Genomic DNA, 20,303 nt, shown 5'->3' on the forward strand with positions numbered 1-20,303 from the left:
GGACAGAGAGTGAGAGGGAGAGAGAATCTTAAGCAGGCTCCATGCTCAGTGCAGAGCCCAACACAAGGCTCAATCCCATGACCCTGGGATCATGACCTAAATCTAAATCAAGAGTCAGACACTCAACCAACTGAGCGCCTACACGCTCTGATATTGTTCTTTCTTAAAGGAAGAATTGATACAAAGGCAGAACATAATAATGCCCATCTGCCTCCCTACTGCAGATGGGCTGAGGGAGGACACATAGAAATAGTGAAGAAAATCTTAATCTACTCGGCTTCTGGAAGCCAAATACTGACTTCCACTGCACATGCTAGGACACCAAGGAAGTGAAATCATAGTTTCCTTTCAGAGAAACTTGTAGGAATGACCGTCAAAAGCAGGAAAATAAGATTTTCCTGGGCAAACATCAATATTTCCTGAGAAGCTACTGTACATTGAGATGTGGAGAAAAAAAACAAAATCTGCAGACATAGAGCCTGCCCTTAAATTTGCGATCATGTAAGAAAACAAAGTACTTTAAGTAGATAGATAGATAGATAGATAGATAACAGGTTTATGCAAGACAAAAGTACCATCCTGCAGAAGGAACTGATCTGGCCATCTGAAAGCCTGGGGAGGTCCAGGAATGGGAAGCTCTCTAGCCACCACAAAAGGTAGGGTGAGGTATGGGATCAAAATTGAGGGGACTGGTGGAAAGACTCTTCTTACGCAGTAATAAAACTACCCTCCACCCTCAGCACACACACATATCCTATGCAGCTTCATGACTTCTCATTCCTGCCCAACCACAAGAGACAAGTTTGTTTTCTGTGAAATTTGAACCAGAGAATTTCAGCCTCGGAGATGCATGGCACAGAAGTGGACAAGATGAGACTCCTCAGTGAAGACAGGAGGGTAAAGTAAAATTCTCCTCCTAAAGCAGCATACCTTCCCCCACCCAGCTCCCAGAATATGGCAACCAGTTTTAAACTCCTTTCCACTCCTAGATCGGGGGCTGAAGGATTCTTCTCTGGAAGGTAAAAGTTAACGGCTACCCCCAAAATAAAAAGATACTGATATTTTTTAGTTCCACAAAAACAACAACACTAGCTTACCACCTAATCACTCAATAGTTAGGGCACCAAAAATCAACCTATTCAATCAGCTTTTAAATTTTAATGCCTCATTCTCAAATATGAAAACAGTTAAGTATCACAAAGCATTTAAGGAAAGTCTCCAAAATGAAAAACAAAACCTCAAAACAAAGGGGAAAAAAAATCAGAAGAAAGACAATATGGAAAACAGAAGAAAAATTATTTTAAAAAACCTATATAACATTCTCAGAGATACGATGGTATTGTATTCATGAAACAAAATATGTGACATGAAAAAGGGCAAAGAGAATAGGAAAAAGACTCTTGGAAATTAAAATCATGAGACCTGAAATTAAAAACAGAAGAGTTAGAGGGGTGCCTGGGTGGCTCAATTGGTTAAGCGTCCAACTCTTGATCTCAGCTCAGGTCTTGACCTCAGGGTCATGAGGTAGAGCCCTGCCCTGGGCTCTGCACTGGGTGTGAAGCCTACTTAAGAAAAGAAAGAAAAGAAAGAAAGAAAAGAAAGAAAAGAAAGAAAAGAAAGAAAGAAAGGAAGGAAGGAAGGAAGGAAGGAAGGAAGGAAGGAAGGAAGGAAAAGAAAGAAAGAAAGAAAGAAAGAAAGAAAGAAAGAAAGAAAGAAAGAAAGAAAGAAAAGAAAGAAAGAAAGAAAGAAAGAAAGAAAAAGAAAAAACAGAAGAGTTGCAAAAGACCAACCAGTTGAGATTGAAGAAGGGCAGAGGGTTCCAGAAGGAAAGTTTCAAAGGAAAAAGGAGAAAAATAGAAATTATGTGGTACACTTGACTATGCAGAAACTCTACTAAGGGACTGCTGAAAGTGTGGAAAGAAATAAAGATAGGTATATAGAGGGGCACATGGCTGGTTCGGTTAGTAGAGCATGCGACTCGATCTCTGGGTCATGACTTCCTACACTGGGTGTACAGCTTACATAAAAATAAAAAATAAAACATAAATTAAAAAAATCTAAAGTAAATAAATAAGTAAATAAAAAGATAGGTATATATAAATTGATAATGATGAGGCAATTACCAACCCTCCCCCAAAAAAGTTTCATATGAAACAAAACATAATAATACTAATCTTTGGCTCACCATAAACAATATTTACAGTCTTAATAACATAAGAACTGAATACTGATTTAATCAAAAGTTGTGGTGGAATTATATTGGGAGGATTTAACAAGGGAAAGTCAATAGATAAAATCTAAAATAGAAAAAGTATGATATAATAATATACGCATATTATTTCAAAATATAAAGGTGAATGCCAAAAGAAACAGTAGAAAATGGATGCCTTTAAGTTGCTGTATTGGATGTGCGAGGCAGGCAAGCCAGAGACTAATGTTGTTTTAAGCTTTTTAGTACTATTTGTTATGTTTATATATTAATTTAACAATTAACCAAAAAAGGCTAACACGAATTATGATATCTCACTATCATGAAACACTATATAATCATTAAAAAGAAAGGAGATCATATGAAAAAAAGTCTACTATGTAGACTGAGTGAAAATGACAAGGCAGGTTATGAAACATTTTATGAATATATATATGAAACATATTTTACAAATATATATATACATATATATTCATAAAGCAATGTCCAAAGAGATGTGTATCAACATTTGTAATAGTAGTTACAACCTAGGAGTAGGATGTCAACTTATTTTTCAAACTTTTTATGACTTCCATATTGTTTCCATTTTGTTTTGTTTTCAGTAAGCACACTTTATCCTCATTATCAGAAGAAACAAAAAGCTATCTTCATGAGAGAAAACTTTAATAAGCTGAGATTTAAGTGCCAGTGGAGGCTGACAGGGCACGGAGAATAAAATAGAGATCCTTGGAAGATTCTAGGTAAGAATTTAAAGGTAATTGAAAAATATCATTGGCAGAAAATAAAAGAAATGCCTGGTAAGTACTGTAGCACAGAAATGAATGTAATCGTGGGACTGAATAATTCAAGATCTTAAAGATCTAGAAATTATATGGTCCACTTGATCATGTAGAATACTCTACTAGAAGACTGTTATCAGTATGGGAAAAATTAAAGATAGGTATATAGAAAATTAAGCAAATGAAAAACAATGAGGTGATGATTAACTCCAAAAACCAAAAGTGACAGGAAACAAAAATAAGCACTCTGAGCAATGAAACAACTTAGGGAATTATCTGTTCACAAGTAATGAATGAAAATAGGAGTAGACTTCTTACCTGCTTCAGGGCAGGAGAACATGGGATCAGCTCTCCTATCCTGTTTATTCCAGCATTGATTTTCTTCTTTCTATGCCTCTCCACTAGATAGGGGGAAAAATCCATTTATCAGACCTTATGGTACACTGCTATAGTTCACTATTCTCCCTGGGTAAAGAAATTTTAGGTAAAGAAATCTCTAACAAAATTTTATCAAACAGTATCTACTGAAGACAAATAACTACAAGACAATTTCTAAGAATGCTGCATTATAAGTCTAGCATTATGGGCACTGATATAAGCAATACTTTTATAAGCATTTTAAAAATGTGATCTATAATAATTAAACTCAAATTAAAAACAGAAAATGCTAATATTACTTTACTGTTAGGCCATTATTATGTTTCAAGTAATTACTGGACATTTTAGTGATAACTAAATTTTAAGAACCCCTACTAACAAGCTAAGTTAGTAGAAAGCTGCCTTTTTATAGCAAATAGGCAAATGAGACCTATTTAGACAGATTACAGAACCTTCAAACACCTTTTAGGATGTCTAGAAGGCATTTTTGAAATAGAACAGCTATCAGTTATGACTTAAAATTTCTAGGAGTCTGGTTTATTCACTCTGGGCACATAGGATTTTTCCCATAAGAAACTGGGCAACTGACAACATCTCAACCAAATTAACTGAGAAATCTTCCAGGCTTACATGCCACAACTTTAAAGATTGTATGGAAAGGGCAAGAGGGAATGAGATGATCTAAAGAATTTCAATAAGACACTGTAAGTAGAAATATTATTAGTCTTGGCTTTTACTGTCAGAAGGGTTTCTAAAACCTCCCTTCCTAACAAAAGATTCCAGTGATCTTTCAGATTAACCATAAGCAGCTCTTGTTTTGCAAAATCATACTTTTTGCTTCACAATCTAGCAGTAAAGACATATTTTCAATGACATCTAATTACTCTCTCATAATAAATTACTATCAGGACATATTTATGACACCATGTGAGTTGGTTCCAATAAAAATACTTAGCTCCTATGGCTAAAAAGATTAGATTTAATTCATTTGGCCAAAGAAGGGAAAACAATAAAGTATGATATCACCTTTTTTCTAAATTCTCTAATAACAGTATTTGTTATCACCCAGGAGTGGATTTTTTCATGTATGGAGGTAGAAAAAAACCAACATTGAGACCCACAGTGATAAAGGGGAATTCAAAGGCAGGAAATTCTCATTCTAGAAAACAGCAATATTCCATCAGTGTTCACCCCATCTTCCCATAGACAAAAATTCCCCCAGGGTCCTTTCCTTAGGGAAAGGAAGAATATCAGTTATAGAGTAATAGACATTAACTTCTGAAATATTTTGTTTTCAATCTGACTGTAACCCCTGGAAAAGAAAGTGTTCTAAAATGTACCAAAATATAAATGTAGGCACAATCATTTCTATAAATGTTTATCTGGCTTTGGCCTGTAATCTGGACGTTTGAGATAAAATCAAATGTTTATTTTCCACATTTCTTGCTGTGACTGAGGACTCCACAACTTCATTTAAGACTGTTCACATTTCAGAGACTTTTAAGCTCCACAGCCTGCTGTTCATCTCTCCCCTGCTCCTCTGGGCAGCCAGCTCCCTCTGGAACTTCTGCAGACACATTCTCTTTATCCCATTTGGGAGAAGTAGAGCTCAATTTCTTCAGTGGGTGAAATCACTTAAAACACTAGTTCCAAAGGCGTATTAGTTCTCGAGTTATCTAAATAGACAATGAATCAGAAGATGATAAACTAGCCATCTTCATGAGACTCGAGGGGTGTTTTGCCAATTAAACCATAAAGGAACAAACAAAGTAAAGGAACATTTTCCTAAAACATAAGGAATAATGATTCTATGCTTGTAACATAAAAACTTACAATCGACTACAGTATAATTTCCTTGTGAATGCAAAAATACTAACAAATACAACTGAAATTGTTTCTACCTGCATTGTGTGTCTCCCGGTTTTTCTTTCTGAAACAAAAAGTGCAGATAAAAGGAACATGAAAATAACAGGAAAACATTTTCTCCACTTTATATGTTGAGAACCACAGAAATTTTATGAATTTGTATTTGTTGCATCAGTAAGAAACCATCTTATTATGGTATGAAAACCTAACTGCAGATACATCCGTATAAATTTAGAATCTACAATTTCCAAATTCTACAATTCTTTATTCATCTATACCCAAAAGTCAATGGTTGGGAAGTAAATCAATCATTGAAAACGTTAACTATTTGAAAAATGTAATAAAAGAGCTAGTCAACTCTCAAAGTGATGTACCAAGTAGGTGACTTCTGATGTCTGCCCTGGCACCTGGCGAGGGGTGCGGTGAGTGCGTCAGGGGTACAAGCAACAGTAGAATGGAACTTTTTAATCCCCGGGGATGGGGAACCATGACAGCCACCAGCACCAATGCACAGACAGTTGGCATTTGAGCCATCTTTTGCATCTGTGTGCCTTAGCTTATCCAAACTCTTAGTTTTTCTTAAAAGCTAATCTACTCAAACCACTAATTTCCCTTTTATGTACAATTACTCAATACATTAGCAATCCCTAACAGTTATTTGGTAAGGAAAGAGAATGGGGATTTTAATAGTAATGAAAGCACTGATCATGCAATTTTAAGCAGAAACACTGCCTAAAATGCTAGAAATTCAGAAGGGGGCTTATACAAAGAACCAGAAGTAATGTTGTACTGACGTGCATATTGTAATGTCACAAAATTGTAATGTCACAAAATGTCTATTCAAATTGACTTCGGCCTAAATGAACTTAACAATCTACAAAGACTGTGATACTGTGAGCAAGTAAAAGTTTCAGGAGAAACTAAACACTTAGGATAGATTTGGTATTATACAATTTTAATTGCTCATTGTCATTCCCGTTACACTGTCCATAAAATAAGCAGGACAGGTAAATTTTAACTATGTACTCCTTTCTGTAAACCTGTATTTATTTATTCACACATATTGCTGAAGAATAATGGTCTTCCAGGCATTTAATGAAAGTTCCCTGAGGACTGCCTATTTAACAAAGTGGGGACTAATTCTGTTCATCTCCCCAAACTATATTATTTCTGGACCAGGACTACATACCTGTGCTGCTTTTTTGTAGGAGTCTCATTCTCTGTCATTTCTGGCATGGTTACAGTGATAGGAACCTACACAGCATGGAAGAACACGCCAGAAAGTTCAAGTTATTCTAGTATGTTAGAGAAATTAATAGCACTTTGGTTTGAATACCAAAATGCTAAAAAAACAAAAGTGACACCACGAAAAAGCACTGGATTAGCTGCTGTGGATAGAAAAAGGTATAAGAAAACAGGACAAAAAATATTATAACTAGCAGGTGGAGAGCATGGTGAATGCCAAATGTGAGGTATCGCCAGAAAGTTCTTGAGAAGACTGGAGTAGAGAAAGATCATTATCAGGCTAGAAATCTAGAAAGGCTTAAAAAGGGGGTGTGGATTTGAGCAAGACCTGGAAAAACAGGTAAAACATACTTGAGTTGGGAGAGTATGTTCTTTGTTCATAATATTTGAAGTGTTCTACAAAATTTAAATGAGAACACTGGTTCTCCTCTCTGAATGCAGAAAAAACAAGTGACAAGCACACAAACATGTACACACAAACAGCCATACAAGGAATATTCCTTGTATGGAAGCAAGCTCATTCATTCATTCACTCACTTGCTATCCTTCTCTCAAACTGCTAGAAGTCTTACATCATCACTTGACACTCATTAATATCTGGGTAGAAGTAGGAAAATTCTACTTATATTTAAAATATCAGGAGGGGCACCTGGGTGGCTCTGTCGGTTGAACGTCCGACTTTGTCTCAGGTCATGATCTCACGGTCCGTGAGTTCAAGCCCCGCATCGGGCTCTGTGCTGACAGCTCAGAGCCTGGAGCCTGCTTCAGATTCTGTGTCTCCCTCTCTCTCTGCCCCTCCCCTGCTCTTGCTCTGTTTCTGTCTCTCTCAAAAATAAATAAAGATTTAAAAAAAATAAAATAAAATAAAATAAAATAAAATAAAATAAAATAAAATATCAGGATAGTGGGGCACCTGGGTGGCTCAGTTGCTTGGGCATCTGACTTCAGCTCAACTCATGATCTCATGATCTCATGATTCATGAGTTTGAGCCTCGCATCAGGATCTGCACTGACAGTGCGGAGCCTACATGTGGTTCTCTCTCTCTCCCTCTCTCTCTGCTCCTCCCCAGTTTACATGCACACACTGTCTCTCTCAAAATAAATAAACTTAAAAAAAATTAGGACACTAAAGAATATATATATATATATATATATATATATATATATATATATATATACTATAGGGAAATATATTCATATGCCAAAAAAGCCTGAAAGCAAATACATGAAGATAATAGTCATAGTAATGTAAAGCCAGCAACATTATAGGGGGTTTCTTTCTCTTCTCTGATCTTTAAAAATTTCATAATGAAGACTTTAATGCTTTTAAATCTCAGGGACTGATGGCCTGGCCTTTCAAAAGTGGTCTGTCCAACTGGGATACCTGTTGTGGTACACTGGAGTAGGTGCAAGTGCAGTTACCATTTTCTGTGTATGGAATCGGAAATCAGAAAGTGTGAGTTTAGGGGTGCCTGGGTGGCTCAGTAGGTTAAGCGTCCAACTTCAGCTCAGGTCATGATCTCATGGTTAGTGAGTTCAAGCCCCACGTCAGGGTATGTGCTGATGGCTCAGAGCCTGTAATCTGCTTCAGATTCTGTGTCTCCATCTCTCTCTGACCCTTCCCTACTCACACACGCTCTCCCTCAAAAATAAATAAACATTAAAAAAAGAGAAAGAAAGCATGAGTTTAAAATCTGGTTCTGCCAAACTGGTACAGCCACTCTGGAAAACAGTATGGAGGTTCCTCAAAAAATTAAAAGTAGAGCTACCCTACGACCCAGCAATGGCACTACTAGGTATTTATCCAAGGGATACAGGTATGCTGTTCTGAAGGGATACATGCACCCCAATGTTTATAGCAGTATTATCAACAATAGCCAAAGTATGGAAAGAGCCCAAATGTCCATCGATGGATGAATGGGTAAAGAAGATGTGGTATATATATACAATGGAGTATTACTCGGCAATCAAAAAGAATGAAATCTTGCCATTTGCAACTATGTAGATGGAACTAGAAGGTATTCGGCTAAGTGAAATTAGTCAGAGAAAGACAAATGTCATATGACTTCACTCATATGAGGACTTTAAGATACAAAACAGATGAACATAAGGGAAGGGAAATAAAAATACTATAAAAACAGGGAGGGGGACAAAATATAAGAGACTCTTAAATATGGAGAACAAACAGAGGGTTACTGGAGGGGTTGTGGGAGGGGGGATGGGCTAAATGGGTAAGGGGCATTAAGGAATCTACTCCTGAAATCATTGTTGCACTATATGCTAACTTGGATGTAAATTTAAAAAAATAAATTTTAAAAAACAAATAAACATTTAAAAATTTAAAAAAACAGATACAGAAATAAATAAAATGAAATAAAATAAAATAAAATAAAATAAATAAAATAAAATAAATAAAATAAAATAAAATAAAATAAAATAAAATAAAATAAAATAAAATAAAATAAAATAAAATCTGGTTCTGCCATTTCCTAGCTGTGAGGTCCTGGGCAAGACATATAACCTCTTGGAACCTCAGATGTTTCATCTACAAAATGGATCAAAATCATAGCATCTGGACCATTGGGTTGTTTTGAGAAGGGAATGACAAATGCAGGGGAGCAGAGCAGCACGGTGCCTAGCAGCAAAAAGAATTCAACAAATGTTAGCTATGAATAATAATGAAGGCATTTCAGACTGGGCTCTAGCCCTGTAAAGGTGGAGGAAGGGTCCTGGGGAATGAGTAGAAGCAAATGCAGACAAGGTAATGATAGGAAGTACTGACTGAAGCAGCCTGAGGAGAAATGTGCACTCAAGTCCCACTTCCAGCAGCTTACTCTCCCTTACATGTGTGATGGTATACATCAGCCTAAAAGCAACAAACTCACATCAGGTTACTACATAATGACAATGCGGGACATGTGAGTAAATAAGTCCTTGTCACCTTTATCACCCAAGGGCTTGCAGAAGTTCTTCACTTTTGATTCCTGGCTTCCAGCGCCTCCCGTTTCTGATCCAAATCTATCATCTTCTGCCAGAAGATGGTCTATAAGTTATGTTTTCTTCTTACTACACAAGAGAAAAATCAATGAATGTTTACAGTGGCTAGGTTTCCATTAGCATGTAAAACAACTGGCAACTTAGGGCATGCAGGCAGATTTTTGGTGGCAAACAGAATGATCCGAAAGCTAATGAATGTAGTTGCTTTAAAAAGTCACTCTCCAATAGGCGGCTCATGCTCCACTCCCACAAAAATGGTAGCAAGTACTGTAGTCATTGGACAGATCCCAGGAGATTCTCTCCTTTCTCTTAGGCATGCTCACTGTCCCTCAAGTTCTTATTGTCCTCCACCTATGTCTTACACTAAGGTCTGTCCTCAATTCTAAAATTATCTTCCTTCAATCTCCCACTTCCCTCTTCTCACTTGTGAGAGTGACAAAACTTACTCAAGGATCTTCCACGAAGGCAGCGACACTAGGATGACAGCCTTCAGAACTGTGCATTGTATATACTCCAGAAAATGCAGATTTGGGGGCACCTGGCTCAGTTGGTTAAGTGTCTGATTTTGGCTCAGGTCATGATCTTGCGGTTTATGAATTTGAGACCCGTATCGGGATTGCTGCTGTCAGCAAAGGGCCTGCTTCAGATCCTCTGTCCCCTCTCCCTGCCCCTCCCTGGCTTACGCTCTCTCAAAAAAAAATAAATACAAACATTACAAAAAATGTAAATTTGGGGGCTTCATCCCAGACAAATGAGAAGTACTGGGTAGGGCCCAGGAATCTGTATTTTCAACAAGATAATAGTTAAAAAACAGGAATTGTCAGCCCACTGTCAGCCTGACCCTGAATCAGTCTCTAAGGGAGGAATCCCAATCTTTAAGGGAGGAGTCTGAAATTTAGAATGCCCCCAGGGGATTGTTATCTGGAAAATTTAGAAACACAGGCAGGTATCTTTAGTTGGTGGAATTTCAGGCATCTGACCAACACCCTACTGGAGGAGAGATTGTTTGGGATAGGGCATGACAGGTGAACACATAATTTCACCTATAAACCCATAAGGTCAGATTTCCCTTGTGCCCGTGAGTCAGCATTTGGTCATTAACATTACAGTTTCAGTTTTGAAACTGTAAAACTTGTAAGCACTTTTGAAAGTTTGCAGATTCATGTTACAAGTAAGATACATGACGTTAAAGTTCTAAACTTCTGAACATCTAGAATCTTAAAGTAAATGATACTAGAGGTCTATCACATAAGTAAACATACTCATCGCATGGGGGTGAGACGCAAGAGTTTAACTGAAAGGGGTACATCACCCAGTTTACCAAACATCACTGTAAATATCCATCTCAAACCACATTTTAACAAATTCAATTACATCTATCAGTGTATAATTGTTTCCATATGCTATTCCTCCTGATATTAAGCTTGCATTCCTCACATTAAAAAAGAACACTTATTGAAACAAAGAATACTTATTGAAATAATGAACTATATAATGTCATAAACGCTTGTCCACTGACTCATTAACCTACTAATAAGGAAATGTTACTTTTAATACAATATTTAATTTTTAAAGAAAAAATTCAAAATGTTACATTAATAATCTATGAATCACTATATTTTACGGTAAGAAAGAATTATTTCTGAAATTAGTCAAATCCAATGGTTCTCAAAGTGTACTTTTGAGATCACTTGTATCAAAATCACAACTTTTAAAACTGCTTTTTCCTCTTGCAGTAAAGCTTATGTATAGTAAAATGCACAAATCTTAAGTGTAAAATTCAGTGAGTTCTGACTAATGCACATACCTGTGTGACCCAATCCCTATCAAGGTACAGAACATTATTATTACCAGAGAAAGTTCTCTCACGACCCTTCCTAGTCAATACCTTCCCCTTCTCCCACAGAGGCAACCAGTGTTCTCATTTTTTTCTCTACTGAACTTTACAATGCATTAACTGAGAATTCTGTTTTGTCAACCTTTCACTCAGCATATTTCTGAAATTCATCCAGTAGTTTGTTCCTTTTTATTGCTGAGTATGAATGTATAACTGTGTGTCTGTTTATAACATAGCTTGTTTATTTTCCGTTGATGAACACCTGTTCCTGTGTTTTGGTGACCAGGAAGAAAAGCTGCTCTCCATGAATATTCTTGTGCAACATTTTTCATGGGTATAGTCTTTCTTTCTGTTGAGTAAATACCCAGGAGTAGAAATGCTTATTATATTCCCTGCAGTTCCACTCCCAAGTATCTACCCAAGAGAAATAAAAAAAAGTATATCCACAAAAAGACTTATGTAAGAACATCTGTCACACTTTCCCCAGAGTGACAGTACCATTTTGCATTCCCATCCAAAATGTAAGAGTTCTGGTTGTTCAATATCCTACTAACATTGGGCTTTGTCTGCTTATCAATTTCAACTATTCTGGTGGTTAAATAGTGGAATCTCATTATAGTTTAATTTTCATTTCCTAGATGATTGATAACATTGAATAAATTTTTATGTGCATATGAAGACCATCTGTAGGGGGCCCCTAGGTGGCTCAGTCAGTTAAGCATCCGACTTTGGCTCAGGGCATGATCTCACAGTTCGTGAGTTCCAGCTCTGCATCTGGCTCTGTGCTGACAGCTCAGAGCCTGGAGCCTGCTTGAGTTCTGCATTTCCCTCTCTTTGTGCCCCTCCCCCACCTCTGCTCACTCACTCTCTCTCTCTCTCTCAAAAATAAATAAACATTGAAGAAAATTTAAGACCATTTGTAGATCTTGTTTTGTCTGCTCATATCTTTTTGCCAGTTTTTTTTTAATGTTTATTTATTTTTGAGAGAGAGAGAAAGGGAGAGACAGCATGAGCAGGGGAGGGGCAGAGAGAGAGGGAGACACACAATCAGAAGCAGGCTCCAGGCTCTGAGCTGTCAGCAGAGCCTGATGCAGGGCTTACACCCACAAACTGTGATATCAGGACCTGTGCTGAAGCCGGACGCTTAACCAACTAAGCTACCCAGGTGCCCTATCTTTTTGCCAGTTTTTTAATTGGATTGTTTATTGTAGGCGACGAGCTTAGGAATCCTCCGGGCTTACACCAAATGGATTAACAAGGCATAAAGAAATACAAAGTCATAAAACGCTTACACCAGAGTTTGGGTAAACCAGATTGGCACTCCAAGAATAGGGGGGTGCAAAGATACCCCGAGAATAGGGAGGCACAAAGGTGCCAGGATTAGGGAGGTGTGAAGGCACCCCAAAATACAGAGGGGGTGCAGAACCTCCCAAAATAGAGAGAGGCAAAGGCCTGAAATAGAAATGGCACAAAGGTGCCCAATACATAGGTATATGAAAATAAACATTAGATGTACAAGGTGGAAACACTCCCAATTTAGTACTATAGCAGAAAAGCGGCTTTCACAGGAGAATAGGGCCAGGTTAGGTAAATTGATTGGTGAATTGGACTATGGACCTCTGTGCTGCAGGCAAAGCAGCCCAGAGCGGAGATGGTGAACAAAAGAAAAGGTGCCTTATTAGCCCTGTGGTTATTCCCCCTATCTGTCTCATCCCCTAGGCTAGCTAAGATAAATAGGCACGGTGCCTCCGGTCTGCTGTTAACAACCATCTATCCATCTGCCCGGCGCCGGGAGTTTTATATTGACCCAAACCCCGAACACTGTATATCTTCAAAACCCCCCTTTTCCTTCACGTCCCCAAGTTAATGTTCCTAGTTTGTCTCTTTGTACATGCCCATCACGTTTGCAAGCCTTCTGACCTGAATAAATACGAGGCAAGGACCCTTATTCGGGGCTCTTGTCTTTTCCCCGGACATTAGCCGTCTCTCACTTTAATCCTGTGTCCCCTCTTTTGCTGGCCAAAAGAGAACTTTAGACTTAAGAGTTTACAACAGTTTGTCCTTTTATGATTAACTCACAGAAAATCTTCATATATCCTGAGTTACTTATATCTTCTGCATACTTGTCATTTGTCTGAAACATATTTTGCAAATATTGTCTCCCACTATGTGGCCTACCTATGCCTTTTCTTAACTGTGCCTTTTGGTAAGCAATAGCTCCTGATGAAGTATAACTTAGCAATTTTTAATTTATGATTATTTCTTTTTGTGGCCTGTCCAAGAAACCTTTACTCATTCCCAAGATATTCTACTATGATTGTTTCTACAAAGTTTATGATATTGGCATATTTAGATCAATGATCTGTATGGCAGGAGGTAGGGGGGTTAAAGTTCATTTTTTTCCCATATGGATATTTAGTTGTTCCAACATCATTTGTTGAAAACATTTCCTTTCTTCAGTGGTACCTTTGTTAAAAATCAAATGTCCATATTAGTGCAGTTCCATTTCCAGGCTCTCTGTTCTGTTGCTCTCTCTTCTGAGCTATCCTTATGTTATGACCACATATACTGACTAAGCATACGTTTAAAACATTGATTCCTACGCCCTACACCAGACCTACTGAATCAGAATCTTAGGAAAGACAAGTCCAGAAATACAAGCTTCCTAGTTGATTTTTCTGTAGCCTAAAGTCTGAGAAGTGCATTATTTTAACACTGTTCTCCCTCTAGAACTAATAAAAATCAGTGAGCTCACAACCAATGAGGCCACCTGGAAAGAACAGTGAACTTGGAATTGGGAAAATGAGCTCCAATTCTAGATTTGCTACTGAAAAGCTAGGCATCATTTTACTTATCACAGCTTAGGGCCCAAGTTTCTTCACATGTAAAACAAGATAGGACTAGACTCAATCATTCAGGTATAGACCAAGTGCCCCCACTGCCTAGGAATTACAGATACAAAGATGGAAAAGGCAAGTCTTCTCTCAAGAAGAACACAGTCTAGGTCAGGGCTATCCAAAAGAATGTTGTGCAATGCAGATATTCTATACCTGCATTGTCCATATGGTCGCCATTAGTCACATGTGTATATTAAATGCTTGAAATGCGGCTAGTGAGACCACCAAACTTTTAATTTTATGTAACTTAAAGTAATTTAAATAGTTACATGAGACTAGTGATTACCATATTGGGCAACACAGATAATTTAAAAAATTGAAAAGAAGATGAATTTAAAAAAATTGGTTAATGAATGTCAACTTCCTACTTGTGCTATTGTCCTACAGCTACATATCTCTACTCTGGGAAACTGGGTCAGCAGTACATGGATTTATTGTAGTATTTTTGTAACTTCTTTTGAGTCTATAATTCTTTTAAAATAGAAAGGTTTTAAAAGTGAATTTAAAAACTGGTAAATGCTACCTCAAAGATTTGTTAATAAAATGCTATGAAAGAACACAGAATCAGGCATGTTTTTTGTGGGACTCAAAGAAAGCTAGGTTTTAAAGAATACATAGTATTTTTGTCAGTCAAGATGGAGAGAAGAAAGGATATGAGTTAGCAGAAGAGAAGTGCAAAGGCAGTGAAACATTAAAAATGTCTTGTGAGTCTGAGGATTGCAGCAGGAATATAAAAATTATGGGAGAGAGGGAAGGAAACAGGAGGTGCGGACAGCAAGAGAACTTGGACTAGACTGTGAACGAATTTTCTGTGCCTAGTAAGGGTGCTCAGATTTCACTTCTGAAACAAAGTTCCCCTGGTCTACTTTAAACAATAAAAAGTACAATGAAGTACGGATTTTTTTTCTTTTTTATTGACATATTACATATACAATAAGCCACTAATGTAAGTTCACTGTTCAATAAATTTATATATGTGAATACACTCACGTAACCACCACTAAGATCAAGATACAGAACACTACCTCAAAAGGCTCTCTCAAGGTCCCTGCCACTTAATCAATGCCTTGAAATTTCTTTCAAAAATATTCAAAGAATATATATTTCCAAAGAAGACATAAAAATGACCAACAAGTACATAAAAAGATGTTCATCATCATTAATCATCAGGGGAATGCAAATCAAAACCATAATGAGATCTCACCTCACACCTATTAGAAGAGTTATTATCAAAAAACGGGGGCCCTCTATGGCTCAGTTGGTTAAGTGTCCAACTCTTGGTTTCGGGTAGGTCATGATCTCATGGTTCATGGATTCAAGCCCCACATTGGGCTCTGTACTGACAGCATGGAGCCTACTTGGGATACTCTCTCCTCCCTCTCTCTCTCAAAATAAATAAACTTTTTTTTTTTAAGTCAAAAGACTATCAACAATAGCGAAAGTATGGAAAGAGCCCAAATGTCCATTGATGGATGAATGGATAAAGAAGATGTGGTATATATATACAATGGAGTATTACTCAGCAGTCAAAAAGAATGAAATCTTGCCATTTGCAACTACGTGGATGGAACTGGAGGGTATTATGCTAAGCAAAATTAGTCAAAGACAAAACTCATATGACTTCACTCATATGAGGACTTTAAGAGACAAAACAAATCAACATAAGGGAAGAGAAACAAAAATACTATAAAAACAGGGAGGGGGACAAAACATAAGAGACTCTTAAATATGGAGAACAAACAGAGGGTTACTGGAGGGGTTGTGGGAGGGGGGACGGGCTAAATGGGTAAGGGGCATTAAGGAATCTACTCCTGAAATCATTGTTGCACTATATGCTAACTAATTTGGATGTAAATTTATTTTTTTATTTTATTTAAAAATTTTTTTTAATGTTTATTTATTCTTGAGAGAGAGAGAGAGAGAAAGAGTATGAGCAGGGGAGAGGCAGAGTGAGAGAGGGACACAGAATGTGAAGCAGGCTCCAGGCTCTGAGCTGTGAGCACAGAGCTCAATGCGGGGCTTGAACTCACGAGCCATGAGGTCATGACCCGAGCCAAAGTCAGAAGCTTAACCAACTGAGCCACCCAGGCACCCCTGGATGTAAATTTAAAAAAAAAAGTCAAAAGATAACAAGTGTTGGTGAAGATATGGAGAAAAGGAAACCCTCATACACAACAGATGGGAATGTAAATTGGTGCAGCCATTATGGAAAACAGTATGGAGGTTTCTCAAAATTAAAAACAGAAATACCATATGATCCAAGAACCCCACTTCTAGCTATGTATCCAAAAGAAATGGAAACACTATCTATAATCCCATGTTCATTACTGCATTATTCACAACAGCCAAGACATGGAAACAACCTAAGTGTCCACTGATGGGTGAATGGGTAAAGAAAATGTCACACACACACACACACACACACATATATATAATGAAATATATAAATATATATTTACATATATACACGTATATATTTTATAGACAAATATATGTACATAATGGAATATTCACCTCTAAAAAGAAGGAAATCCTGATATCTGTGACAACATGAATCAACCTGGAGGACATAATATTAAGTGAAATAAGCCAGATGCAGAAAGACAAATATTGCATAATCACACTAATATGTGGAAATTAAAAAAGTTGGACTCATGGTAATAGTGGGCATAATGGTAGTTACCAGTGGCTAGGAGATAGGGGAAATGGAAGAGGTTGATCAAAGGGTACAGGCATTCAGTTATAAGATGAATAGGTTCTGGAGACCTAATGTACAGTATGATGACTACAGTTAATAATAATTTATTGCATATTTGCAATTTGCTAAGAGAGAATATCTTAAAATCTTTTGTTCTTACCACAAAAAGTAACTATGTGAGTGGATTGATATGTTAATTAGGTCAGCTGTGGTAATCATTTCACAATGTATACACATACCAAAATATCATGTTGTATACCTTAAGTACATACAGTATCTATTTGTCAATCAAACCTCAATAAAGCTGGAAAAAATATGTTTATCAAAAGTGTGCTATTTCCTCATACATTGCTGGTGGGAATGTATAATGGTATAGTCACTTGGGAAAACAGGTTGGCAATTCCTCAAATAGTTACAACACAGAGTCACTCTATGATCCAGCAACGCCACCTAGGTATACACCCCAAAAAACTAAAAACACACGTTCACACAAAAACTTGTGCACATATGTCTGTTGCAGAAATATTCGTAACAGCCAGTGAGTTGAAACAAGCCAAAGGTCCATGTGAATGATGAATGGATAAGTAAAATGTGCTATGTCCACACAAGGCAATGTTATTCAGCAATAAAAAGATATGGAGTAATGATACATGCTACAGCATGGTAATCCTTGAAAACATGGAAATGAAAGAAACCTGACACAAAAGGTCACATATTCCATTTATACAAAATGTCCAGAACAGGCAAATCCACAGAGACAGAAAGCAATTTAGTGATTCCCAGGAGTGGAGAGAGGGAGTCAAGAGTGACAGCTAATGGGTATGGGTTTCTTTGGGGGATGATGTTCTTGTATGGAGATGACTATGCAACTTTGTAAATATGCTAAAAATCACTGAATTCTAAACTTTAAAAGGGTGAGTTTTGTGACATGTGAATTATATCTTAATAATATAAATAAAAAATGAAGACAAAAGCAAAAAATTTTGCTATGATTAGAAAATGTTTGACATCTCCAGATTAATCAATGCTCTGTTGGTAAACACTTTAAAAAAAATTGTTTTAATGTTTATTTATTTTGAGAGAGAGAGAGAGAGAGATCAAGCAGGGGAGTGGCAGAGAGAGAGAGAGAGAGAGAGAGAGAGAGAATCCTAAGCAGGCTATGCGCTGTCAGCACAGAGCCCAATGTGGGGCTTGAACACACATTAGATCATGATCTGAGCTGAAATCAAGAGTTGGACACTTAACTGACTGAGCCACCCAGGTGCCCCATATTGGTAGACACTTTTTAAAAATCATTTTAAGACACAGAACTATATAATTATCTGTACACATTATATAACTATTTTATACACAGAGTCTAATCTGATATTCACTAATTTATAAAGTGGTATTAAAATAATTTAGTAATTTGTCCACAGCCACACAGCTAATAAATAGTGAGGCAGGATTCTAACTTACTACTATCTGACTCCAGATCCCAAGTCCTTAACTATTTTCATAGTGATTCCCCACCTCTGCCACCCCCTGCAAAAAAAAAAGCAAAGCAAACACACTATCGTACATTTTAGCAAAACCATGTCTTCAACTATTATATTCCTTCCATTTCAATATATATCTTATTGTCCTGGACATACGTTAAGTGGTAATATCTAGCCCAGAAAACTTATTTTCTCATATGGCTCCTCCTCACAAGAAAACAAAAACATCAATCAGAAGCCATATGCAAATAAAAAGCAATTGGATTTATAGGTTTGTCATAAAACAAAATATTCAAATAATCTGCTTTAGACAGGTGCTAAATGTTTGAAGTGGAAGCCTACTGTCAGCACTGTGTTAAAAAAATTTTTTTTTACATTGATTTATTTTTGAGAGACAGAGCACAAGTGGGACAAGGGCAGAGAAAGAATGAGACACAGAATCTGAAGCAGGCTCCAGGCTCTGAGCTGTCAGCACAGAGCCCAACGCAGGGCTCAAACCCACAAACCGTGAGATCATGACTTGAGGTGAAGTTGGACGCCTAACCGACTGAGCCAACCAGGTGCCCCGTCAGTACTGTTTAGAAAGACTGAAAAGAATAAAGACAGCTCACAATATTAAAAATTACTACCAAGTTACATTAATCAAGACAGTGTGGTACTCGCATAAAGAAAGACACATAGATCAATGGAATTGAATTAAGAGCCAATAAATAAACCCTTAAATTTGTGGCCAACTGGTTTTTGACAAGGATGCCAAAACCATTCAATGGGAGAAAGAATAGTCTTTTCAACAAATGATGCCAGGGTAATGGGCTACTCACATGCAAATGAATGAAGTTAGACCCCTATCTCATAACACATACAAAAATTAACTCAGAAAGAATCATATCACAGTTCAACATTATAGCGAACACTTTAAAACTCTTAGATACAAAATGAAAAGCACCAGCAACAAAAGAAAAATATAGATATATTAGATTTCAAAATTTTAAATGTTTGTGGTCAGAGGACACCATCAAGAAAGTGAAAAGATAACCCACAGAATGAGAGAAAATATTTACAAATATCTAATAAGGGAAATGCATATACAATATGTAAAGAACTCTTACAACTCAATAATTAAAAGACAACCTAATTTAAAAATGGGGGAGGGGTGCCTGTGTGGCTCAGTTGGTTAAGTGTCTGACTCTTGGTTTGGGCTAAGGTCATGATTTCACAATTCTTGAGATGGAGCCCTGCCTTGGGCACCCAGCCGACAGCACAGAGCCTGCTTGGGATTCTCTCGCTGCCCCTACCCTGCTTGCGGTTTCTCTCTCTCTCGCTCTCAAAATAAACTTGTTTTAAAAATGGGCAAAGCATCTGAATAAACATTTCTCTAAGGAAGATATACAAATGCCCAATAAACACATGAAAAGATGTTCAACATCATTAGCCATTAGGAAAATATAAATAAAAACCATGTGAGATATGACCTCATACCTGCTAGGAAGTCTAAAATAAAAGAGATAATAACATGTGTCGGTGAGGATGTGGAGAAATTAAAAGCCTCATATATGGCTGGTGGAACTAAAAAAAAATGGTACAGCCACTTTGGAACAATCTGGCAGTTCCTCAAAATGTTACCATAGAGTTAACATATGACCAAGCATTTCTACTCCTAGAGATATAATCCAGAGAACTCAAAACAAGCGTTCACGCACAAAAACTTGCACATGAATGTTCATAGCAGGAGTATTCATAATAGCCAAAAAAGGAAAACAACCCAAATGTATATCAACTAAGAAGGGATAAATTGTGGTATATTCACACAACAGAATATAATTCAGCAATAAAAAGGAATGAAGTACTGATACATGCTACAGCATGGATGAACTTTGAAAGCATTATGCAATGTGAAAGAAACCAGTCACAGAAGACTG

The 20,303-nt window shown here is 37.1% G+C and overlaps 1 protein-coding gene across 3 annotated transcripts in view; it reads right to left on the reverse strand.

Moving 5' to 3' along the window:
* The window catches only part of USF3 (upstream transcription factor family member 3), a 56,600-nt gene that overhangs the window by 16,406 nt on the left and 19,891 nt on the right, over positions 1-20,303 (reverse strand). The window contains exons 2-6 of one of the 3 annotated variants that reach the window (XM_053220875.1): positions 16,723-16,768; positions 9,419-9,543; positions 6,422-6,486; positions 5,268-5,296; positions 3,307-3,389 (exon numbers count right to left, since the gene is read on the reverse strand). In XM_053220875.1, coding sequence (XP_053076850.1) covers positions 3,307-3,389; positions 5,268-5,296; positions 6,422-6,468 — 159 coding nt within the window. In that variant the 5' untranslated portion in view covers positions 6,469-6,486; positions 9,419-9,543; positions 16,723-16,768. The remainder of the gene's footprint in view (positions 1-3,306; positions 3,390-5,267; positions 5,297-6,421; positions 6,487-9,418; positions 9,544-16,722; positions 16,769-20,303) is intronic. The other 2 variants (XM_027060872.2, XM_053220876.1) reach the window with 2 other exon arrangements.

The sequence above is a fragment of the Acinonyx jubatus genome, chromosome C2 (assembly GCF_027475565.1).
Source record: "Acinonyx jubatus isolate Ajub_Pintada_27869175 chromosome C2, VMU_Ajub_asm_v1.0, whole genome shotgun sequence".
In the NCBI taxonomy this organism is placed as follows: Eukaryota; Metazoa; Chordata; class Mammalia; order Carnivora; family Felidae; genus Acinonyx; species Acinonyx jubatus.